The sequence below is a fragment of the Podarcis muralis genome, chromosome 11 (genome assembly GCF_964188315.1).
Source record: "Podarcis muralis chromosome 11, rPodMur119.hap1.1, whole genome shotgun sequence".
In the NCBI taxonomy this organism is placed as follows: domain Eukaryota; kingdom Metazoa; phylum Chordata; class Lepidosauria; order Squamata; family Lacertidae; genus Podarcis; species Podarcis muralis.
The window spans coordinates 53,635,481-53,654,855 of NC_135665.1; the positions used below are offsets into that span (position 1 = coordinate 53,635,481).

A 19,375-nucleotide genomic window follows, 5' to 3' on the forward strand; every position below is an offset into this window, starting at 1 on the left:
CTTTTCTTTGGTGTAAATCCAGTGTAAATTGTTCTTGTATATGACAGCTGGAAATCATAGCATCAAAAACTGTAGAGTTCTATGATGTCCAGAAGTGACATTCTCAGTTGTTTATGCCCCAATTTTGGACATGGGTTAGTAGGGATTTTTTAATTTGGTGGAGATCTTTCAAAATATATTAACCTCTTTACACTGGCCAGGAAAGATCTGCTCCATTCTCATGGTAATATGTGTGCCTTCTCTCTCTCTCTCTCTCTCTCTCTCTCTCTCTCTCTCTCTCTCTCTCTCTTTCTCTCTCTCATTACATGATAGATCCAGATGAAATCATTATAACTCTTACATTAACTCCACCCAAGAATGAAAACAGATAATTGCTTTCAGTGCCTGAACTGCATTTGTCCACGGAAAAAAACAGTAGTTGGCTACAGTTGTTATTTCTCATACAATCCCAATGCAATGGGACTCGGTTAAATCTTTGAGATTTGTTAAAAATCCTTCACTTTGTCATTTATTTCAAAGCCTCTTTAAAACCCTAGTCAGCAATCAATATTTCTGAAGGGTTAGTCTAAGGAATTAAGAGAGTTGTTATTCCTTCAGCCCCCATTCCCTAAAGAGGTGTGCTAGCAAGTTCTGTTGTGTCAGAGACATTTCCTCTAGGTTGGCAACTAAGGGGCCAGGCAACGCTCTCTAAGGGCAGGATTTGGCCCAGCAGCCTCTGCTTCTTCATTGCCATCTTGTAACAAGTGTAGAATCTCAATTTTGGACTACATTCTAGGCTCTACAGTGCCTTCTTGCTTTTTTTTTATACTTGTCTTTCAACATTCTAGAATTTCTTTTTAGGATTTGACTCTTGGATCCAGTTGGGATTATTGCATATAACTCCTGTTTGTGGAAGTCCTCCAGATAAGAGGGCCATTACCTTGAAATTAATAATTTTAAAATGCAATCAATGGAGAATTGTCATTTATAGTCATTGTGGATTAGCAACGTTATGCCTAGTATACCATCCTTTTTCTTTTTCTTCTTCTTGGCCTTGGCAGAATTCTTTTTAATCTGTCTTTCAGTCTTCCTGGTAACAATTAGGCTATATTGTCTCGTACGCCTGATTAGAAACATTCCTTGTTCTTAATCTCTGCAAATTCTGATCAGTGAATGATACCATTAGAGAATCAAAATGCCATATTGTGTGGACCCACAGGGTCCTACAGTAAGATGAAACCATTCCTGACTGAAAAGGAATGTCTGGAATAAAAGCAATTGCATTTCAAGGTGTAAACCATTCTAAGTATGCTTTGGATTTCAAAGGTATCATAATAAATTTAAGACTATTTCCTTCTCACTTAATTTCTACATGTCATAGCTTCTTTTTGTGCTGTTACCACCTTTTGAGATTCCTGATCTTGCAAGGCGACCTGTTCAGTCTTCTCCAGCCTCACACACTTATCATCACTTGAGGAGTGAACCCTATGACCTTACCCACTCCCACATGTCCCCTTCACCATCTCTGCGATGCCCCACATGTTGGGGGCTGGACGTTGCAACAGAGAGCCTGCTACAGCCAATTAACCTCCCCACTTGGTATAGTACTCTCATCAGGCCAGGACCCTTCCCCATTGCAGATGTGCAGCCCCAAACACGTGGAGGGGGGCTGCCGGAGTGGGGATGTATGGGAGGGGAGGGGACAGTGGACTCACCCCTGCTCTCCCCGTCTCACAATGGTAATTGCATGGAGGAAGAACAGCTGCACAGGAATATGTAATCTTCATTATCTCAACTTCACGGTGCTATGGGCTTTCCTTCAAAGGATTCCATGGCCCTGTTCCTCTGGCCCACGGCCCTCCCAGAATGGTGCACCCAGTGGCCACCATGTCCCCAGGAACTGCAGATTTCAAATGTATCAGGTGGACAAGCAGCAGTTGCATTCCTGCTACCCTCGGAGGGATTTTTTAAAAACCCCTTTTGTCTTCTTTCTCTACGTGCTACTCCCAGACCTTTCCCCCTATTCTCCCAATCCCTTAGATAGACTTAAGGTTACCGGTTTTGCTTTCTCTGCTCTGCCTCCACAATCAGAGGCAGTAATGCTTTCTGAATACTAGTTGCTGGAAACCACTGGAGGGGAGAAGAACGCTCTTGTGCTTAGGTCAGGCTTCCTCAAACTCGGCCCTCCAGATGTTTTTGGCCTACAACTCCCATGATCCCTAGCTAGCAGGACCAGTGGTCAGGGCTGATGGGAATTGTAGTCTCAAAACATCTGAGAGTCGAGTTTGAAGAAGCCTGGCTTAGGTCCTGCTTGCGGGCTTTGCATGTGAGTCTGCTTGGCCACAGTGTGAGCAGAATGCTGGACTAGATGGGCAATCAGCGTGATCCACCAGGCTCTTATTATGTTATTTCCACCTATGTTCCTTTCCCCTTGCTCCCTCTTCCATCTGACATCAAGCAACTCCTTAGCAGGCATCTCTTCACCCTAGCTTTTCTAGCAGGCCCTGCTTTTCTGTTTTCTCTTCATTTCCTTTCCTCCCTAATAGGTCTATTAGGGACATTCTTGTCTTGTTCTCCTATATTTGTACAGGACCTTAATAGTTTCAGGTACATTGTTGTAGTCGATAAGAGCAGCAGCAGAAGTGGTACATAAATAAGACTTCTAGTCAATCTGATTAGGCAACCATTTCGTATGTTTCCTTGCACACTTAGAATAGCAAGGCTGTGTTGTGTCCTTGTGTATCTCTTTCTTTACTTAAACTCAAAACAGATTTAACCCACAGGTGCACTGAACAACAGTGCAGCGTGCGGAAATTTTGTCTCCCTTATTCTGGCTCCATCCATTAATGCCAATAGTGCCATTATGCTGACACCATCATGCCTACAATGATGGCATTACTGGTGTGGTTAATAAAACCTTTATTGCTATATTATCCAGAGTCATTGCGTTGGCAAAGAAAACTGCCCCTTTTGGAGCTGAAATTCTGTGGTTAATGACATAACAGTGAAGATTAATTTAGAGTGGGGCCTGGGCTTCTAGTTTTTGGAAAGCCAGGTGTTTTATACATATATAGATAGATATATGTGTTTGCTCCAAACTGGTGGGGGTGGGGGGGAAATGTCAGATAACTTCAGTGGCTCCCACTGTCAGAGGCTTAGCTGGCATTATGAAAGTGGGGAGGGGGGAGGAAAGGGAGGGGGGAATGGCAGGCCCAAGAATCTTATCCCCCTAAAACGAAAGTCTGATGCCAAATTGAAATTCCTGCAGGATTTCTGATAGCAATGAGGGAATTGAGAAGCCCACAATTAAGCATATGGGCATTAAGATAATTGTCAGATCTGTTGGCGGACATGATAGAAGACAGATGGGTACGAATCAGTGCTCTCCGCTGCAGCACCCTGGGAGAGGCAATTTGACGTTTTACCTGCCTGAGCTCCTCTGCCGTATTTGTCACTAAATGTGCTGCACAGCATCTTACTGAGCGTTAAGTGTTTTTGCATATACATACAGAGTATGTACCTATAGCAGTACCCAGGCGCCCTCTAGTGAAACGCTATGGGGAACCTTGGCATTATTCTTAAATGCCCACGTCTCTTTCCAGCCTCTCCCCGTACAGTCTCTTGGAGTTGCTGCTTCTCTCCTTCGTTTCACCCAAACAGGTTCCTATTAACGCCTCCCCGCCACTCTTCTGTTGCAGGTCGGGGCTCATCGTGAGGATGCTGTTGGCCTCCGCGGCAGCCATCCACTCGTGCCAAATCAGGTCCCAGTCCCACAGCTGCCAGTACAGTCTGCTACATCTCCCGACTTAAACCAGCCTCAAGATCCATACAGAGGTGAGTAAGGGAGCGCCGGACTCTGAGTGATGCATTTTTGTCCCATAACTGAATCCTGCGCCTGTGTGCAGTCCTGCAATGTGGTTTTCCACAGTATCTGTAGACCTTGATGTTGCACTATCATTGCAACTGGACGAACAATGTCCTTTAAACTTGATGCAACAATTTGTTGGACTTCGTCATTAGTTCAAGCATACAACTCCAACGATAGCAACATAATACTCGCTAGATGCAACAGCTAACTAGATTATTGCATGGATAGGAGATGCTTGTTCGTTTGTTTCGGTGTACCAGGGCTGAAGTTGCTTTTCTTTTTCCCCCTATTAATAGTTGTATTTGGCTGTCACATTTTAAAATCTGGATTTCTGTGCTTTGCATAGAATAACGGTAGGCAGAGTGCTAGCCTTCAAATACTATGGACGAGAATTCCCTGCATCATGGGAATTGTAGTCCACAACATCTGGCAGGCAACACCACATTGGCTATCCCTGGCCTAGGGGCTTCTGCACGAGGCAAATATAATAAACAAACAGTTTGGGGTTGTTTGCAGACAGGATATGTAGTTACATGAACACTCTAATGAGGAGGCCTGTTTACTGGAGAGAATTGGTAGTTCTGTGATGCAGAGAGCCCTAAAGTATTACCACATCTGCAAGCTTTCAAGTAAATTGTCTTCGTGGTCCAGGTGCTTACTGTGCTTTGGGAGTGGGGGGGTGGGATCCTGTGACATTGATAAATACCTATGCAGCAGCATTATGGAAGTTGACTGGAGCCAAGGCTTTATCCAGACAATCAACGAGAAAAATTGTAGCTCCATTGTTGAGCACATAGCTTTGCATGAGGAAAGTACCACGTCCATCTCTGGATAGGGCTGGAAAAGGCCTTTGTCTGAAACTCTAGAGAGCTGTAGCAGACAGAGTGAGCTAGAAGGACCTTGGTATAAGGCAGATTCCTACTAAATGCTGTTCTGCTTTCCTTCTGACCACATCAGCAAGGCCAAGAGCGGGGTCTTGTCCTCTGGGCAGCCCTGGACTTCCATACACATTGCCCAGGCTTGCTCCCCAAGATGTCACTTCGGTGCTGGTAACACAGCGGGCTGACTTCACCCCCGGGGGCACACTCCATTGTCTCTTGAGACAGACAGCTGCCAACAACAACAATTATTAGAGGGAACACAATGAACCATTACTGCTCGTTATGTACACATAGATTTCTTCTGCCTCAGTTTGGTTGGCTTTGCATGTTTCTGAAGCGCAAGCCTGCAATGAATTTAGGATTAATAAAATAAAAATGAGTGTATACATCATGAGTAACAATGTTTCCATAATACTGTCATGTCTCGGGGGTGGGTGGACTGTAATATGTATCCAGTCTCCAGTGGAGCCTCCTCCTTCCTGTTTATGCAAAACAGCAAATGTTCCTATAACTGATTTGAAGCCCAGGGGTCAGAATACGGTATAAATTTATGTAGTATTTTAAGGAGAATCCATTATACCTGAACATTATAACAGCATATGTTTATCCTCGGAATAATCAGATGTTGTATTTGGATGAGACTTCAGTGAGCTCAGTATAGGTTTGTAGCAGACGTAAGGGTCAGTGATTGATGGGCAGGCAAAGCCCTTATGTTGTGCTCAGCTTGATCGCTGGTAAACTGAAAGTGATTACGTCCCATGTTTGGGCTCCTATTCACCCGAAGCAGGCCAAATAGAAACAGTCTCCTTTCTGGTCCACTCTTGTTATCCCTTTTGCTGGGCTAATTCACCCAGTGGTGGGGACTGCCATGGGGAGTTGCATCACCCCACAGCTAACCACAAGGCCTCATTCTACCACACCATACACTTGGGCGGGGGAACAGATGGAGAATGAGAAACTTTATTTACAGAGTCAAACGTAGGGTGTGTTTTTTTCAAGGAAATGTGAGACCCTGAGGTCCCCCACCCCCCACAAATTATTGATTGAAATCACTTGAACATCAGGCTCCGCTATCTTATAAGTTAAACTGAGCATTATTCATAGCCGCTGGTATAAAAGAATTTTACAATGCGGATACTCAGGGGTACAGGCATTGCTCATTGTTGAACGTACCTCTTTAAATTAGAAAGGGGAAGCCAGATCATCAACCGGGGGACTGGAAAATTATTCCAGTGGGGATTGCAAAAAATATTCTAGTATATCTGAATACACACATTAAAGAAAACAGGATGGGAGCATGAATGGGGAACTGAATTTGGAAGACTAAGGAGAAAAATCAGCACATGGGGATCGGCATTACTCAAGCTAGGTAGCACCTAAATTTGAGGGGGAAATCAGGAGCAGTACAGAGATGAATCAGCAAGTCAGAATTATAAAATATGAGGAGCAGTCAGTTTTAAGGGGCTCTGCAAAAAATTAAAAGATTTGTTAAGACACCAGTTTGGGGTCCATAGCCAATGAAATGATGAAGGGTAGCATCATGACTTATATAGACCCAAATAAGATGGCATTGGCAGAATTTATGGTACATGAATAGGAGATTGGGACCAAAACAGAGTCTCTGTTTCTTTCTTGGAGTGGGATACCATCAATCCAGAAGATATTCAATGAAACTTTTAATCTCAGGGTTGTGGGCTTGATCTCCACATTGGGCAAAAGTTTCCTGCGCTGCAGGGGATTGGATTTGGTGACTTGCCTAGTGAGTACCTTGTGTATTAAGGAATAGTCTTTCTTATCAACAATTTATTCCCCTGTGTTATCTGGTCTTGTCAATAGCTGGCCTTTCTCCAACCCCCCAGCCCCCCCCCCCAACTTACTTCCGTGCAGTAGAGAAGGACTGCTTGCAGCCAAATAAATTAAGAATACCCCTTCAGAGAAATTAGATAGTCCTAAATTTATTCTCCTTCAGAAAATGCTGTTGAAAGATCTTCTTGTTGTCTCGTCGCCTAGTATCTTTGCTTGCCCTTGATTGTAGATATGTGTGTGCTTGATCACAATTATGGTTTCTAACCACCAGTTAAATCTGGTGATCTGTAGGCATTGAAATTGTTGACACTTCCAAAGCAGATCAGAATAGACCAGAGCCACGAAATCGGAGCTGGGGAACCGGTTTTAACCACTATTTCCTTAAAATCCCCCTTTGTGAAAAGAAGTTCTGCAGTTAAGGAAAGACAGTACAGCAATAGCTGCACTTCTGAGGAACGTGCATACAAATTCCTTAATACCTTTGCTTAAGTTATATTACCGGGAAATGTGTGTCTGCTTGTTTGTCCCACCTAGGCATGCCAACTGGCCTTCAAGGACAAAGCGTATCTTCAGGGAGCTCCGAAATCAAATCTGATGACGAGGGAGACGAAAACCTTCAGGACGCAAAATCTTCTGAGGACAAGAAGTTAGACGACGACAAGAAGGATATCAAATCAATTACTAGGTCAAGATCTAGGTAACAGTATATAATAGTGTCGCTTCATTTAATTCCTTTATTGGATTTTGATGAAGTGAACGGGACAAGGAGAAACTCTGGAGTTTCTTCCTGTCAGACAAAAGGTAACAGGAAGCCGATGGCCCTTTTTGGTAGTACTTGGAGTATCTGTTTGGATGCGTGTACACTGGAAGGGCCGGAAGTTTCGTCTAGGCCATGGAATTGGACAAAAACAAAATTTACATTGAGAGAGAGAAAGAGGTGTATATGTGTAATCAAATTCAGAGATAACTTGCTTGAAAACGAATATGTCTTAAAACAGATGCCATTTGTATAACATTTTATACCCAGCGGAATACTTGTTTTCCTTCTGCCTTTTTATGTGCGTAACTATGAACGGATATATATATCAATGTAGTAGCTTCATTGGGATAAACAAAGCTAAGCCTGTTTGTACCATCTGAGACCCTTTGTTGAGCTTTTTGCATGGCGCTGAGTGGTTTCATCACATCTTGATCCCGAGAATGGCCTGGTCCTCACACAGACCAGCATTTCTCGCTCACAAAGCATCAGTGGCCCCTAACTTGCATGATTTCGTGTGGATCGCCACCGGCCCTCAATCTGTTCTTCATGTTCCGCAGAAGAAATCGTTGCAGAGCGTTAGTGAAAACCTGTCCTCCGGTTTTATCATCAAGACTTTTTCGCTGACATAATCGAGAGGCAGATGAGCAAGCTGGTCGGCCCTTTTTCTTCTGCCCTTGCAAATGTGGGAGAATATGGAGTTTGGAGTCAGCATTAAATAGAATGTAGAAACTTACGGTTTTAAAAACAAAACGAAAACTTACGCTCCGTGTAAAGGAGAGTTACAACTGATAGGAAATCCAGACTGTTGGCAGACGAGAAAGAATGAGATCAAGGTAGAGAAGTCATCAGTCATTGGCACTGGACAGAAAGTATGATACGGTATTTCATAAAAATAAAGGCTCGAAGCAAGGAGCATACGGATTAGATGCATAGCCACATTTAGCCAGCAGATTCTATGCTGCTTCAGCATTTCCCATGACTTCTCTGCCCCTTCCATTCTTTCAGTGGGCCAGTGACTGGAAGAATTTCCTGGCCAGTCAGAGCCAATGATACAGGTGTGATGTAACTTGCTTGCTAGTGAAATAGCCGTGACAGGCTCCCTTCAGCCTGGGCACTGCCTTCAGCAACGTGAACACCTGAGTCATCATCAGATCAAGATGACAACCCATAAGGAAAACTCAACTGGCTTTGGCATGGTGTGCTTATGTGCAAGGAATGACGTAGCTCACATACAACCAGAGACATGAGAAGGATTTAAGACTATTCTGCTTAGGGTTGTGGAGAACATCTATAACCAGGAGAACTAGCTAATCTCCTACAGAGGCAACTTTTTTGATTTATTAAATTTTTCACTCCCTTCATCCAAAGATCTCAGGGCAGTTCACAAGATAAAAGCACAGGATAAGAAGCACAAAATAAATAGTTAAAACCCCTCTCCGACAAACACATTTAAAAGGCCATAGAATACCAGGCTTAAGGCCTGGTTGAAAAGGAATGTTTTTTCCTGTCATCTAAAGATGTATAATGAAGGCGCCAGACGAACCTCCCTGGGGAGGGAATCCACAGACGCTGCAGAAAAGGCCCATTCTCGTGTTGCCGCCCTCCAGATATCTCATGGAGGAGACACAAAGAAGGGTCTTAGATGATGACTGCAGAGTCCAGGTCAATAGGCAACCTAAGGCCCTTGCTCCATAGCCAACCTGCCAAGGTCCCTCACACACTCGACCCATGCCCACCATGGGGTGTGTGTGGTTCAGTGCTTATGTAGCTGAACAACTCTCCACACAGGTCAGTTGCTCCAGGGGTGAGGATCATAAACAGCATTGCGGAATAAAATGCTCCCCTTCCGGGGCTTTTGAAAATCACTTTATTTTTTCACCCTCATAGACCATCCTTAAAACTATTTTAATAATCCTCATGGAGAAATATACAGCTGCACACTCTTAATAAAGCAACATAATTGCAGTATGCTCATGCTGCATAGATTGTGCAGAGCAGAAAATTCACCCCCATATATGAAACAGTCTCCCCTGTGAGTGTCATTTCTGATTGCCACCAGAATGACAAATGTGGCAGAGGAAGAAGCGGAGAACCATTCAGTTATCACCACCACCATTTTGACAACAACTGCTGCTGCTGCTGCAATTTATATTCCTCAGTATAGATTATAGAATGAAACTCCATAATGCAGCCGTCCTAGCCAAGTACAGAGTTAACTCGGCATTTGTCTTCCTCAGAGTGGCACCTTATTTAAACCACAAAGCATTTCTTTGAGGGGTGTCAAGACAGGTTCCTGACTTATTTCATTGTAGACAACACAGGTCAGCTGCAGACTAGATCAACTTTTCAGCAATAACCCATAATAAACCTACACAGAAAATAAGCCTTAAAGGACCAAAATGTGTTGAGCACAGAAAGCCCAGCCAAAAGCATAAACTATAACAAAGGACAAAGGGTTATCTTAATTTTGGTTTAACACAGCATAATCTACATATTGTTTTCTTGAATGTAGCTGATGCCACAATGCAGGTTTTTTTAAATGCAGATGTATGTTTCTTATCTTTTTGTCCTTGCTGAGCATGGGAATTTGTCCTGGACAAGCCACTTTGGCCAATATTCAGCTACTGTGTTTTGTCAGTGAAAGGATTTCTGCTTCCACAATGGACTTCCATCCCCCGCTGTGTGGGGGAATCCCTGGAAATGGTTTGGGGATTTTGCACAAGCACAAATCCTTGCACTGATGGAACATTCACTCAGCGCTGCTTTGGGTGCAACCCACGGAAATTAATTTCATTCCAGTGGGGCTTTTGGCTTGTGCAAGAGAAACTCTCAGTGAATTGCACGCAATCCAAGAAACTTGCTTCCCAGATCTTAAAAAGAGGTATTTGTATGTGTGGACTCTGGAGTTTAAACAACAAGTGTGATATATTTATTTAGCTTTATTTAAAAGTATTTTTAATCCTCTTAATGTTTCCAAAATCTCTATGCTGTGCAGAGTCTAAAAACCAAACCAGTGTACTATTAAAGCATTAACCTGTCGTGTCGCTTTCAGCCTTCTGCATTACCATCACAGGTGAAGTTACAATTTTACAGGCTAAACAGTGTGCCCCAAAACTGCTGCATTCCTGCATCCCCTTCTAGCAAAGATCATTCTGTGACATGAGCATAGTGTGAACTCTTGTAGAACACCTGCATTTTCTACACCATTAGAAAATACTGTGTTCTGTTTGCCTCCCAGCAATAACGATGATGAAGATCTTACACCGGAGCAAAAGGCGGAGCGTGAGAAAGAGAGGAGAATGGCCAACAACGCCCGTGAGCGCCTCCGCGTCCGAGACATCAACGAGGCTTTCAAGGAGCTGGGCCGGATGGTGCAGCTTCACCTGAAGAGCGACAAGCCCCAGACCAAACTTCTGATCTTGCATCAAGCTGTAGCTGTGATCCTCAGCTTAGAGCAGCAAGTCAGAGGTCAGTTAGATGCCTGGCCAACAGGTCCTGTTTTAATTGTCGAAGTTTTAATTGAAGCCACTGCTAAAAAGCAGCTTTATCCCTCTGTTTTAGCAGCAGTTTCAATGCAATCCACTTCATGCTATAGTAATAATAGTAATTTTCTTATTTAAATGCTGCCCATCTAACTGGGTTGCCCCAGCCACTCTGGGTGGCTCCCAACAGAATATTTTACACACAGTAAAACATCAAACATTAAAAACTTCTAAAAGTCAGATACTTGTTTGTTTCCTTGACAACTAATGGGGAGTGTATTCCACAGGGCGGGTGCCACCACCAAGAAGGCCCTCTGCCTGGTTCCCTGTAACCTCACTTCTCGCAGTGAGGGAACCACCAGAAGGCCCTCGGAGCTGGACCTCAGTGTCCGGGCAGAATGATGGGGGTGGAGATGCTTCTTCAGGTATCCTGGGCCGAGGCCATTTAGGGCTTTAAGGGTCAGCACCAACACTTTGAACTGTGCATAGAAATGTACTGAGAGCTATTGGAACAAGGCATATTATTATCAGCTGATGGGCAATGGGAGTGCTCCTTGCTCCATCATAAGAAAAATCCAGACCTCACTTTAAGCTCCTGGTTTTTCCTTTGTAGACACGCAGTTACTTTCCCCATACCTGACATCACACTTGATGTCAGATGTGGGGCAGACAGGTGTGGTTTGTGAGGAATGGCTTTGTGGGCTAAATTTGGGCCCTTTCTTGGGGTTCACTTGAGCTGTGGGGCTGGAGGTGCCGCACCTGTGTCCTCAGGGATCTGGTACTGAACTTGCAGGTAATTCTGTTTCCTAGATGCTTACATGCTCAGATTATTAAGGATTTTGGACGGAGCAGGGAATGGCAGGCTTTAAATATAAAATATCCACAGATACAAAATTCAGAGCCATAGAAATGCTTGCCCTTTGTTATTCTAATGGAGATTCATGAGACATTGAGAGTGAAAAGGAGGGGGAGGCATTGCTGTGGGATTGTGAAGTAAGCTGGTACCATCTTCAGGTGCTAACATGCTTAATGTCCGTTTGCTTTGGTTCTGCAGAAAGGAATCTGAATCCTAAAGCAGCATGTCTGAAAAGAAGGGAAGAAGAGAAAGTATCTTCGGACCCCCCTCCCCTTTCTTTGGCAGGACCCCACCCTGGGATGGGAGACACATCTAATCATATGGGACAGATGTAAAAAACAAAAAAGGCAAGTTTGTTTATTGCAGCCTACCCTCAACTAGCTCAGTACCGGGATAGCTGAAAGGCTTACCTTCTTCCAGACAGGCAGACAGGTGACTGCAATCTGCTGGGGAGTCCCTGCTGGCCATCCCACAATGTACATCTGCCTGTAGTGTAAAGAAGGGTGGCAGTTTCTAGCAATATGCAACAGGCAAATAGAGTAGCATAAACAACTTCCTTCGGTGCTGGTATCTTATCTGACAGAGTTAAAGGGGCTTTCCTCCTTATGCGTTGCCATTTCTAGGTAAGCTCACCCGGCTCAGGACTGTTGGTTAGTCCTTAATCTACTCATGGCCTGCCATGGGCCTCACATTGCTGTGGCCTGGTGGCAGCAACCCCCCACCTTCTGCAGTTTTATGTGGGTGAGCCAGGCAAGCCCAAACTGGAGGCTCTGTTTTTGCCCCCTATCCCCTCTAGCCTTGCCTCCTTGAAGAGGGCAGGTCTGAGGAAGTCTCCCTTCTTCTTAAAAGATGGCACCAGGTGATCAATTTTTGTTTATCGCCCCTTAAACCAGCACTGCACCTGTCAACTTGTCCTGTGCATCTTTGGCATGTGGGTTAGGTAGAAAAGCAGTCACGTGACCAGCTTAAGCCAGCAGGGTAAAGACAATTCTACCCAAGGCCATCAACTAGTCAACTCCAGCCTTTATGCTGGATGTACAGGCAGGTGCCAATCTAAAGGGTGAAAGCAGAGCCACCAGGAAAGGAGGTGGTCTTTGAGCTGTGCTACTCTGCCTCCGCAGCTGGCCTCCTTTTCTTGCCTCAGAGTTTCTGGGATGGGGGCAGATTTTTCTTGGATCTTAGAGAGCGAGGCCACCGTCATTCGAGTGCGCCATTTTTCCATATCTCTAAAATGGGAATAAAAAAATATCCCAATAGTACGGTAAGGTTTACTGAGAAATGGCTTGTAAAGCATGTTAAAACGCACTTTAAAAAATGTATATTGTATGGAAAATTAAGAATAAGAGCAAGAATTGACCTAAATCTTTTTCACTTCTTTTGCAGGTCCAAGTTGCCACATTTTCTTTACGTAAACCAGAGACCACTTCCTTAACAGCTGTATTATCTTAAACCCACATAAACACTTAACCCCCTTTTTTGTAATATAATAAGACAAGTCTGAGTAGTTACGAATCACAGACGCGAGAGATTTCAGCATTCCCGATTTCGAAACAAACACAAAAAGAAAAGTGCAACTTGAGGGACGTCTTTTTTCAACATATCATTCAGAATGTTTCAAGCAGTATGTTAGGAGCTGTAAATGCACAGCCAAGAGACTGAATTGGCAATCTTCTCCACACTGTGGGACAATGCATTTGTGCCTAAACTTCTTTTGGAAAAAAAAATATAATTAATTTGTAAGTCTGAAAAAAAAATATTTAATTTAAAAATTGTAAACTTGCAATAATGAAAAGTGTACTTCTGAAGAAAAAAAATGAACGTTTTCATTGGTGTACTAGTCAGCTAGTGTTTATACTTACTGGATATTAAAAAGGGAAGCTTTTGCTACCCACATATTTACAAAACCAGCAAACGACCTAATGAAAACTGAAGTGATGACATTAGCCATTCCTTAGGGTAGGAGGAACAGATGGATCTTATAGACCTATGACACACACACACACATATATAAATATATATATATAAATATATATTAAAATTAGTGAATATGGTAAGCTTTTGTTCATTTGTTTCAAACTTTTTTGCTCCTGTAAAAAAAAAAAAAGTACTGATTAACTTTTTTAAAAAAATATTTTACTGTAAATAATGATTTTTGATTTTTTTTGGTCTTATTTCTCTCCCACTCCCCCATTTGGGTTCCCCCCCTTTTTGTTGTAGCCTGTAGCGCCAACTCTGTTGCTGGAGGGGGCAGTTCAGGACGGAACGCTGGCCCTGATGTTACTTATCATTCGTAAAATAAGTAGAGAGTTGTTCCTTCAGTCTTTTGGGGAGAATACAGGACTTGGCAAGTCGCATCACATGCGGCTGAACTGCAAGGCAGCATTTGCGGAGGCTTGGTCCAAACAGTTGTGGGCTGATTTCGTTTTCGTTTTTTGTCCGAATTGTAGATGTTGCGCTCTCTCTCTTTCTCTCTCTCTCATTAGACACTATTTCTGGAATTTTCAGAGGTACAAGGTTAGAATGCTACAATGTTACCACTGTGCCTTCCAATGTTTATATCATCGAAAACATAACATAAATCAAAGGTGGCTGTGATTTTAACGAACCAGTAGAAGTGTTAACCTAATGTGTGTAGCCTGAATACAATTTTGCAGCAAGGCGTTTCAGAATACATGGTCAGATTTGGGCGGGGGGGGGGATTACAAAGGGGGGGTGTTGCTAGTTGTATGAAAGATTTTTGTGGGTTTTTTTAAAGGGGAAAAACACACACCATTTTTTTTTAAAAGGAAAAGAAGTGGATTAATGAAAGGTCGACCATTTGCTGCCTCCTCCTTCATTTATGAAAATAATGCCAATATCCACTTGTAATGCAGCATTTAGAACAAGCCTTACCCGTTCTAAAGCATCAAGTTGCACTTTGTTGAGGAGGGGGAAGTAGAGCAGTATTTCTCTGGCCAGTATGAACCAAGTTTTTACTTAACATATAAATATATATATATAATTGTAGCATAGATCAAACCTATGGCACAGCAACTGATCCAACAACTAGCTTTGGGCACAGCAGAGACTAGTATCCATAGCAAATCTTCTAAAGATTGACTTTGGTATACGGTATAGAACAATTAACAAATAGTGCTCCCAAATTGTCTTCGTCAGCATCCTTTTGTCTCCTGTTCCAGCTTCTGGTTTTGTTTTGTTTTTTTAAATAGCCACACAAACTTGGCATGTATTTTTTAAATGAAATCTCCCTGTTCAAGTAGATTTTCCACCTATCAGCACTGAGTAAACGCCATAAGTCCATTGAAAACGGTCTATAGACGTTCCATCTGTTCTCCTGTTTTGCCAGTTACATAGTAATGGGGGGAAAATACATTTGTAAATTTTATGCAACAAAATGGCAAACGTATCATTATTTTGAAATTGTGTATGTAAAAGTTATATTTTTACATGTAGACTCTTGTTATTATGTGTTTTAATACATTGTATCAGTTTTTTGTGTTTTTTTAAAAAAACTGTGTGGTTGAAACAAAATCTCATGGAGTAGTGAGATACGAGAATCTGAATTTTATGTTTCTGAAAAACATAAAGAACAAATATGATAGTTTACCATGTGAACCACCTTCTACATATCCATAAACATTTTGATTAGCTGTGTGTGTGCGTGTGCGTGTGTTGAAAATTGTAAATATGTTCAGTAGCAGTAAAACTTTAAATGCTTTTATTTGTCAGTAAGTTTCTCAAATGTGGAGGTGGATTGAAACCATCCTGACAGAGCAAAAACCATATTAGTTTAGCTCAAAATGTTTCAGTACAAATGCCATACTTTTAATAGCATTTATGCAGGTGAATGGGTAATCCTAATTCTTTTAAGTACTAGTATTCTGGACAGACTGAAGGATTCCTTTAAAGGATATTAAAATTGCTTGTCATTAAAGGTTTTTTTTATATGAAAATGAACAGTTTGAGGGGGAATTTTTGTTATAAACCATCTCCATGGACAGTTTTTCCATTTACTTACTTCAATAGCATCAAGATTTTAACCATCCCATTCAGTCTATAAGACCACTGAGTGTTGCCCACCTAAATTAAAAGATAACTGCAGTCTGAAATGAGGCTATCGAGGGGCAGGATGGGAGAAAGTAAATAAAACCTTTTTCTCCATTTAAGCCTTCCAAACAGAATACCAGTAAATTAATAATAATAATAATAATATCACCTAGCAGTTATGTCACACCTTAAACATGCAGAGTCAATATCACTTTATTCTGTCAAAATCACAACCCAAGTGATAGGAGGATGTTTTTTTTTATTTTGAAAAAAATCACCTTTCTTTCAATGTGCACTTATGCACAGAGCATGCTTCTAAACTGTTGATGATCTACATAGAACCAGGAGAAAGGTTAGTGATGTATCAAATGGTAATCTTATCCGTATGGCTTTTGAGATGGTTTCCTGTTCCATAATGGAATGTAAACTTGAAAATTATTCAGCCACACTGTCCTTTGTCTCACACACCCAACCTCCCCCCATTTGGGTTTTCTTATTTTTTTGCTGCGTGCATGCATTAATTTAGGGTCTGGCCGTAAGAGACAAGACACCACAAACCTCTGAGGCCTTGCTCCTGTCTTTTCAAACAGGTGTCCTCAGAGGAAGCTGTCACTTGATAGTCGACCTGGTGGTGGCTTGGCTTTTAACCATTCAAGGAGGGCTATGTGTTGTAACCAACAGTACTCAAAAACCCATCAGATATTTTAGTGGGTGATCCACCTCCACATTCAAGTAATTTATGAATATGCTGGTTAGGGAAATCTGTTCATCTAGAACTTCTTTTTCCTTTCTCCTTTTCACATTTGTCTTTCGTGTAGCTGCAAGGAACACTAATGTGTATACAGACAACTTGTCAGTTCAACCAGTGATGCAACTTGTACCGATGCAGTCTTCCGATTCGTTTCGTTTCTTAATTTCCTTTGGCGGGTGGGTGGGAGGTTGGGAGGGGGTGCGTGGGTGGAACGGGGTGGAATTTGCAAATTTCATCTTTCTGTTCTGATAGGCACGCTTCAATCTGTGCCGGGGGGAGGGGGGAGGGGGAGAGCGAACAATACAGTACATTGCCAGGAATGAAGAGAGTTCATCAGGGGAGAAGAAAAAGCACAAATCAATTAAACTTGGCCCACTGACTCACTTGAAGTGGGGTAGGGCGGAGGGATCTTAAAGATGGAATAAGATAAATTCCAGCACAATGGGGCACCAAGACCTTTTCAGCTTGTTTTGTTTTGTTTTGTTTCTCTTTCTTTTCTTTTTTTTTCAAAACAACATATTCTTTCTCTTGGGACTTGAAATTGACTCACCTTTGTGCAGTGCTGGTTTGAGCATACTCATTTCAAGTATTATAGACTTATGTAATGGTGAAAATATATGACCTGTGGCCTTTTTCATTCTTGTTACTTGTGATGCAACTAAGTGAAGATAAGAGAAAAAAAAGCAGAGATTTACCATGTATCAGTGCCTGGCTTTTTGTTACAAAGCTTCGTTTGTCTAGTGACCTTTTTGCTATAAAATAGAACTGTAGTACACCCTAGTAGGATAAAAGAAAAACCCTAAATTTAAAAAATAAAAAATATATTTGGCTTATTTTTCACAGGAGCAATCCTTTTATACCATGAATATTGCAAGGGGCGGGGGGGTGGGAATCGTCAGATTCTGAATATTTCTTCTTTATAGATTTTTTGAATCATTCTGAGTAAAAGTTTGTTACTTTATTTTACTATTTAAAAGATGTTATTTTACCATGTGTTACTAAGATGAAATTGTATGGTAGCTTCTTTTTCTTTTTCTTTTTTAGTTGTAGGTCGCAGGGGGGGGCAGGAATTTTTTTTTGCGACCGAACCTGTAGTAGCTGCAACAGTTCAAAAAAGGAAAGGGGGGGGGGGAGGTGAAAATTACAAAAGGGACAAAAAAGGAGAAGAAAAAAAGTTAATACAGTTACACTTTGTTTTCAACGTGTGGCTGAGTGCCTCAATTTCCCCTCCATGTTTTTGGTGTACTTTCTGATTTGTAGAAGTGTCCAAACAGGTTGTGTGCTGGAGTTCCTTCGAGAAGAGAGAGAGAAAAAAGCAAACAAACACAGCTTGCTGTAGGCCATTACCTGTTTCCCATCTGTAGTTATCCGATGCCGTCATGTACATGACCGTTCTGTAGCAATAAATGTGCCATTTTTATAAACTGCTTCTGACACTTTCGTTTCATTTCATTTTGCATTGTCCCATTTCTGTAGGTGTCACAGGAAGCGCTGCTTTTGGCTGACCTGGTTAGGTGGCGTTTTCGTCCCAGACACAACCCTCAAAATGCAAATGGGCTTTAAAGGTGCCCTTGGTGTGTTCGGAACTGCCACATTCCAGATGATGTGTAAAAACTGAAGCTCTGGTCATCTGAGTTTCTTCTCAGAACACAAACGAGTTCTTCTAGAGGCCTCCATGCTCTTCATGTGCTGAGTTGGGTAGCTGATAAAAGAATCTGCTTTCTGGACATAACTCTAGCAGAAGCACATGTACTTCACGTCTTGGCCTAAACCTTTCTGTAATACGGCTATGCATTGTAATATAGTTGTTTTAAAAGGGGTTGGGGTTGGGGAGAGGACTGGCTCACGGTTGGCTTGAATCCCAATTGGTGGAGAAAGTTGTTTGTAAGTTTTAACTCCTTTGTAAAGTTCTTTCATATCTTTTGGAATGGAAGGTGCTATATAAAATGTAAAATCGCTTTCATGATCATCGGTATATAGCTACTCTGTAAATATAGCACCTGTATTTCACTTGGGGGAAAAACTGTTATGTACATAATGAGAGGATATAATGCACCTTTGGACAATGGGGAAAATGTCAAGAAGGTGCTGACATGTATGCAAAAAAAATAAAATAAACTGAACTATGTGATGAACTAGCCCTTGGGAGGGGGGAAGGTACCATCTGTCCAATTCAAAGCTAAGGACTAGAAGAAAAATCAATGGGCATAGTGCTTCTGTTGAGCCAGATCTTCGTGTAGCTTTCATATATTGATGAGATTATTTCCATGTCTCCAGGCAGAAGCATTTCTTCCCTCCGACTGCAGTCTGAGCTGTACTAAAAAGCCAAAAGGGATGGTCACCTTTATTTTTACCTCCCCCCCCCAATGAAACGTGTGTTGAAGTTGTAAATTATAAATGCTAACGTTGTATTTAACATCTTGTTAACGGGTGGGAAAGAAAGTAATAAATTCTGGTTGGCCCTGTTGCATTTTATCAGTCCAGAAGGTTTTCTCAATCTCTTAGTATCACAAAAAAGGACCGTTAAAACAAAATTCAGAAGCCCATGTTACATACGGTACACTATTAGGAGATGTGTTTGTCAGATGGATCCTTCTTGGGGGAAGTGAAAATCTGGTCCTATGCAAATAATATTCAGTTGCTGCCAATACTGATGCCTATGTTCCACACCTCCACTGTCTGAGATTGTCATGCTTCTGAATGCCAGTTGCTGGAAACCTCAAGAAGGGAGAGTGCTGTTGCATCCAGGTCCTGCTTCTGGACTTCCCACAGACATCTGGTTGGACATTGTGAGAACAGGATGCTGGGCCAAATTGGCCACTGGTCTCTTTCTGTTCTTCTGAAAGTCACCCTCTGAATATGGGGACATTGTGGCTTCAATTCATCTCATGGGGCTCTTTCAGACAGAAGGTTTAGTATAGAATTGCCACAGTTTGTTTACTCAC

General features: G+C 42.2%; 1 protein-coding gene across 31 annotated transcripts in view; it reads left to right on the plus strand.

Moving 5' to 3' along the window:
- Window positions 1-18,897, plus strand: part of TCF4 (transcription factor 4) — a 342,581-nt gene extending 323,684 nt beyond the window's left edge. For 23 of the 31 annotated variants that reach the window (XM_077936467.1, XM_077936470.1, XM_028748127.2 and 20 more), the window contains 5 exons: window positions 3,678-3,813; window positions 7,069-7,231; window positions 10,533-10,762; window positions 11,831-11,979; window positions 13,016-17,857. In XM_077936467.1, the coding sequence (XP_077792593.1) occupies window positions 3,678-3,813; window positions 7,069-7,231; window positions 10,533-10,762; window positions 11,831-11,967 (666 nt within the window). In that variant the 3' untranslated portion in view covers window positions 11,968-11,979; window positions 13,016-17,857. Of the gene's footprint in view, window positions 1-3,677; window positions 3,814-7,068; window positions 7,232-10,532; window positions 10,763-11,830; window positions 11,980-13,015; window positions 17,858-17,906 lie in introns of those variants that run through there. The other 8 variants (XM_077936466.1, XM_028748122.2, XM_028748120.2 and 5 more) reach the window with 2 other exon arrangements.
- The last annotated feature ends 478 nt before the right edge of the window (window positions 18,898-19,375 follow it).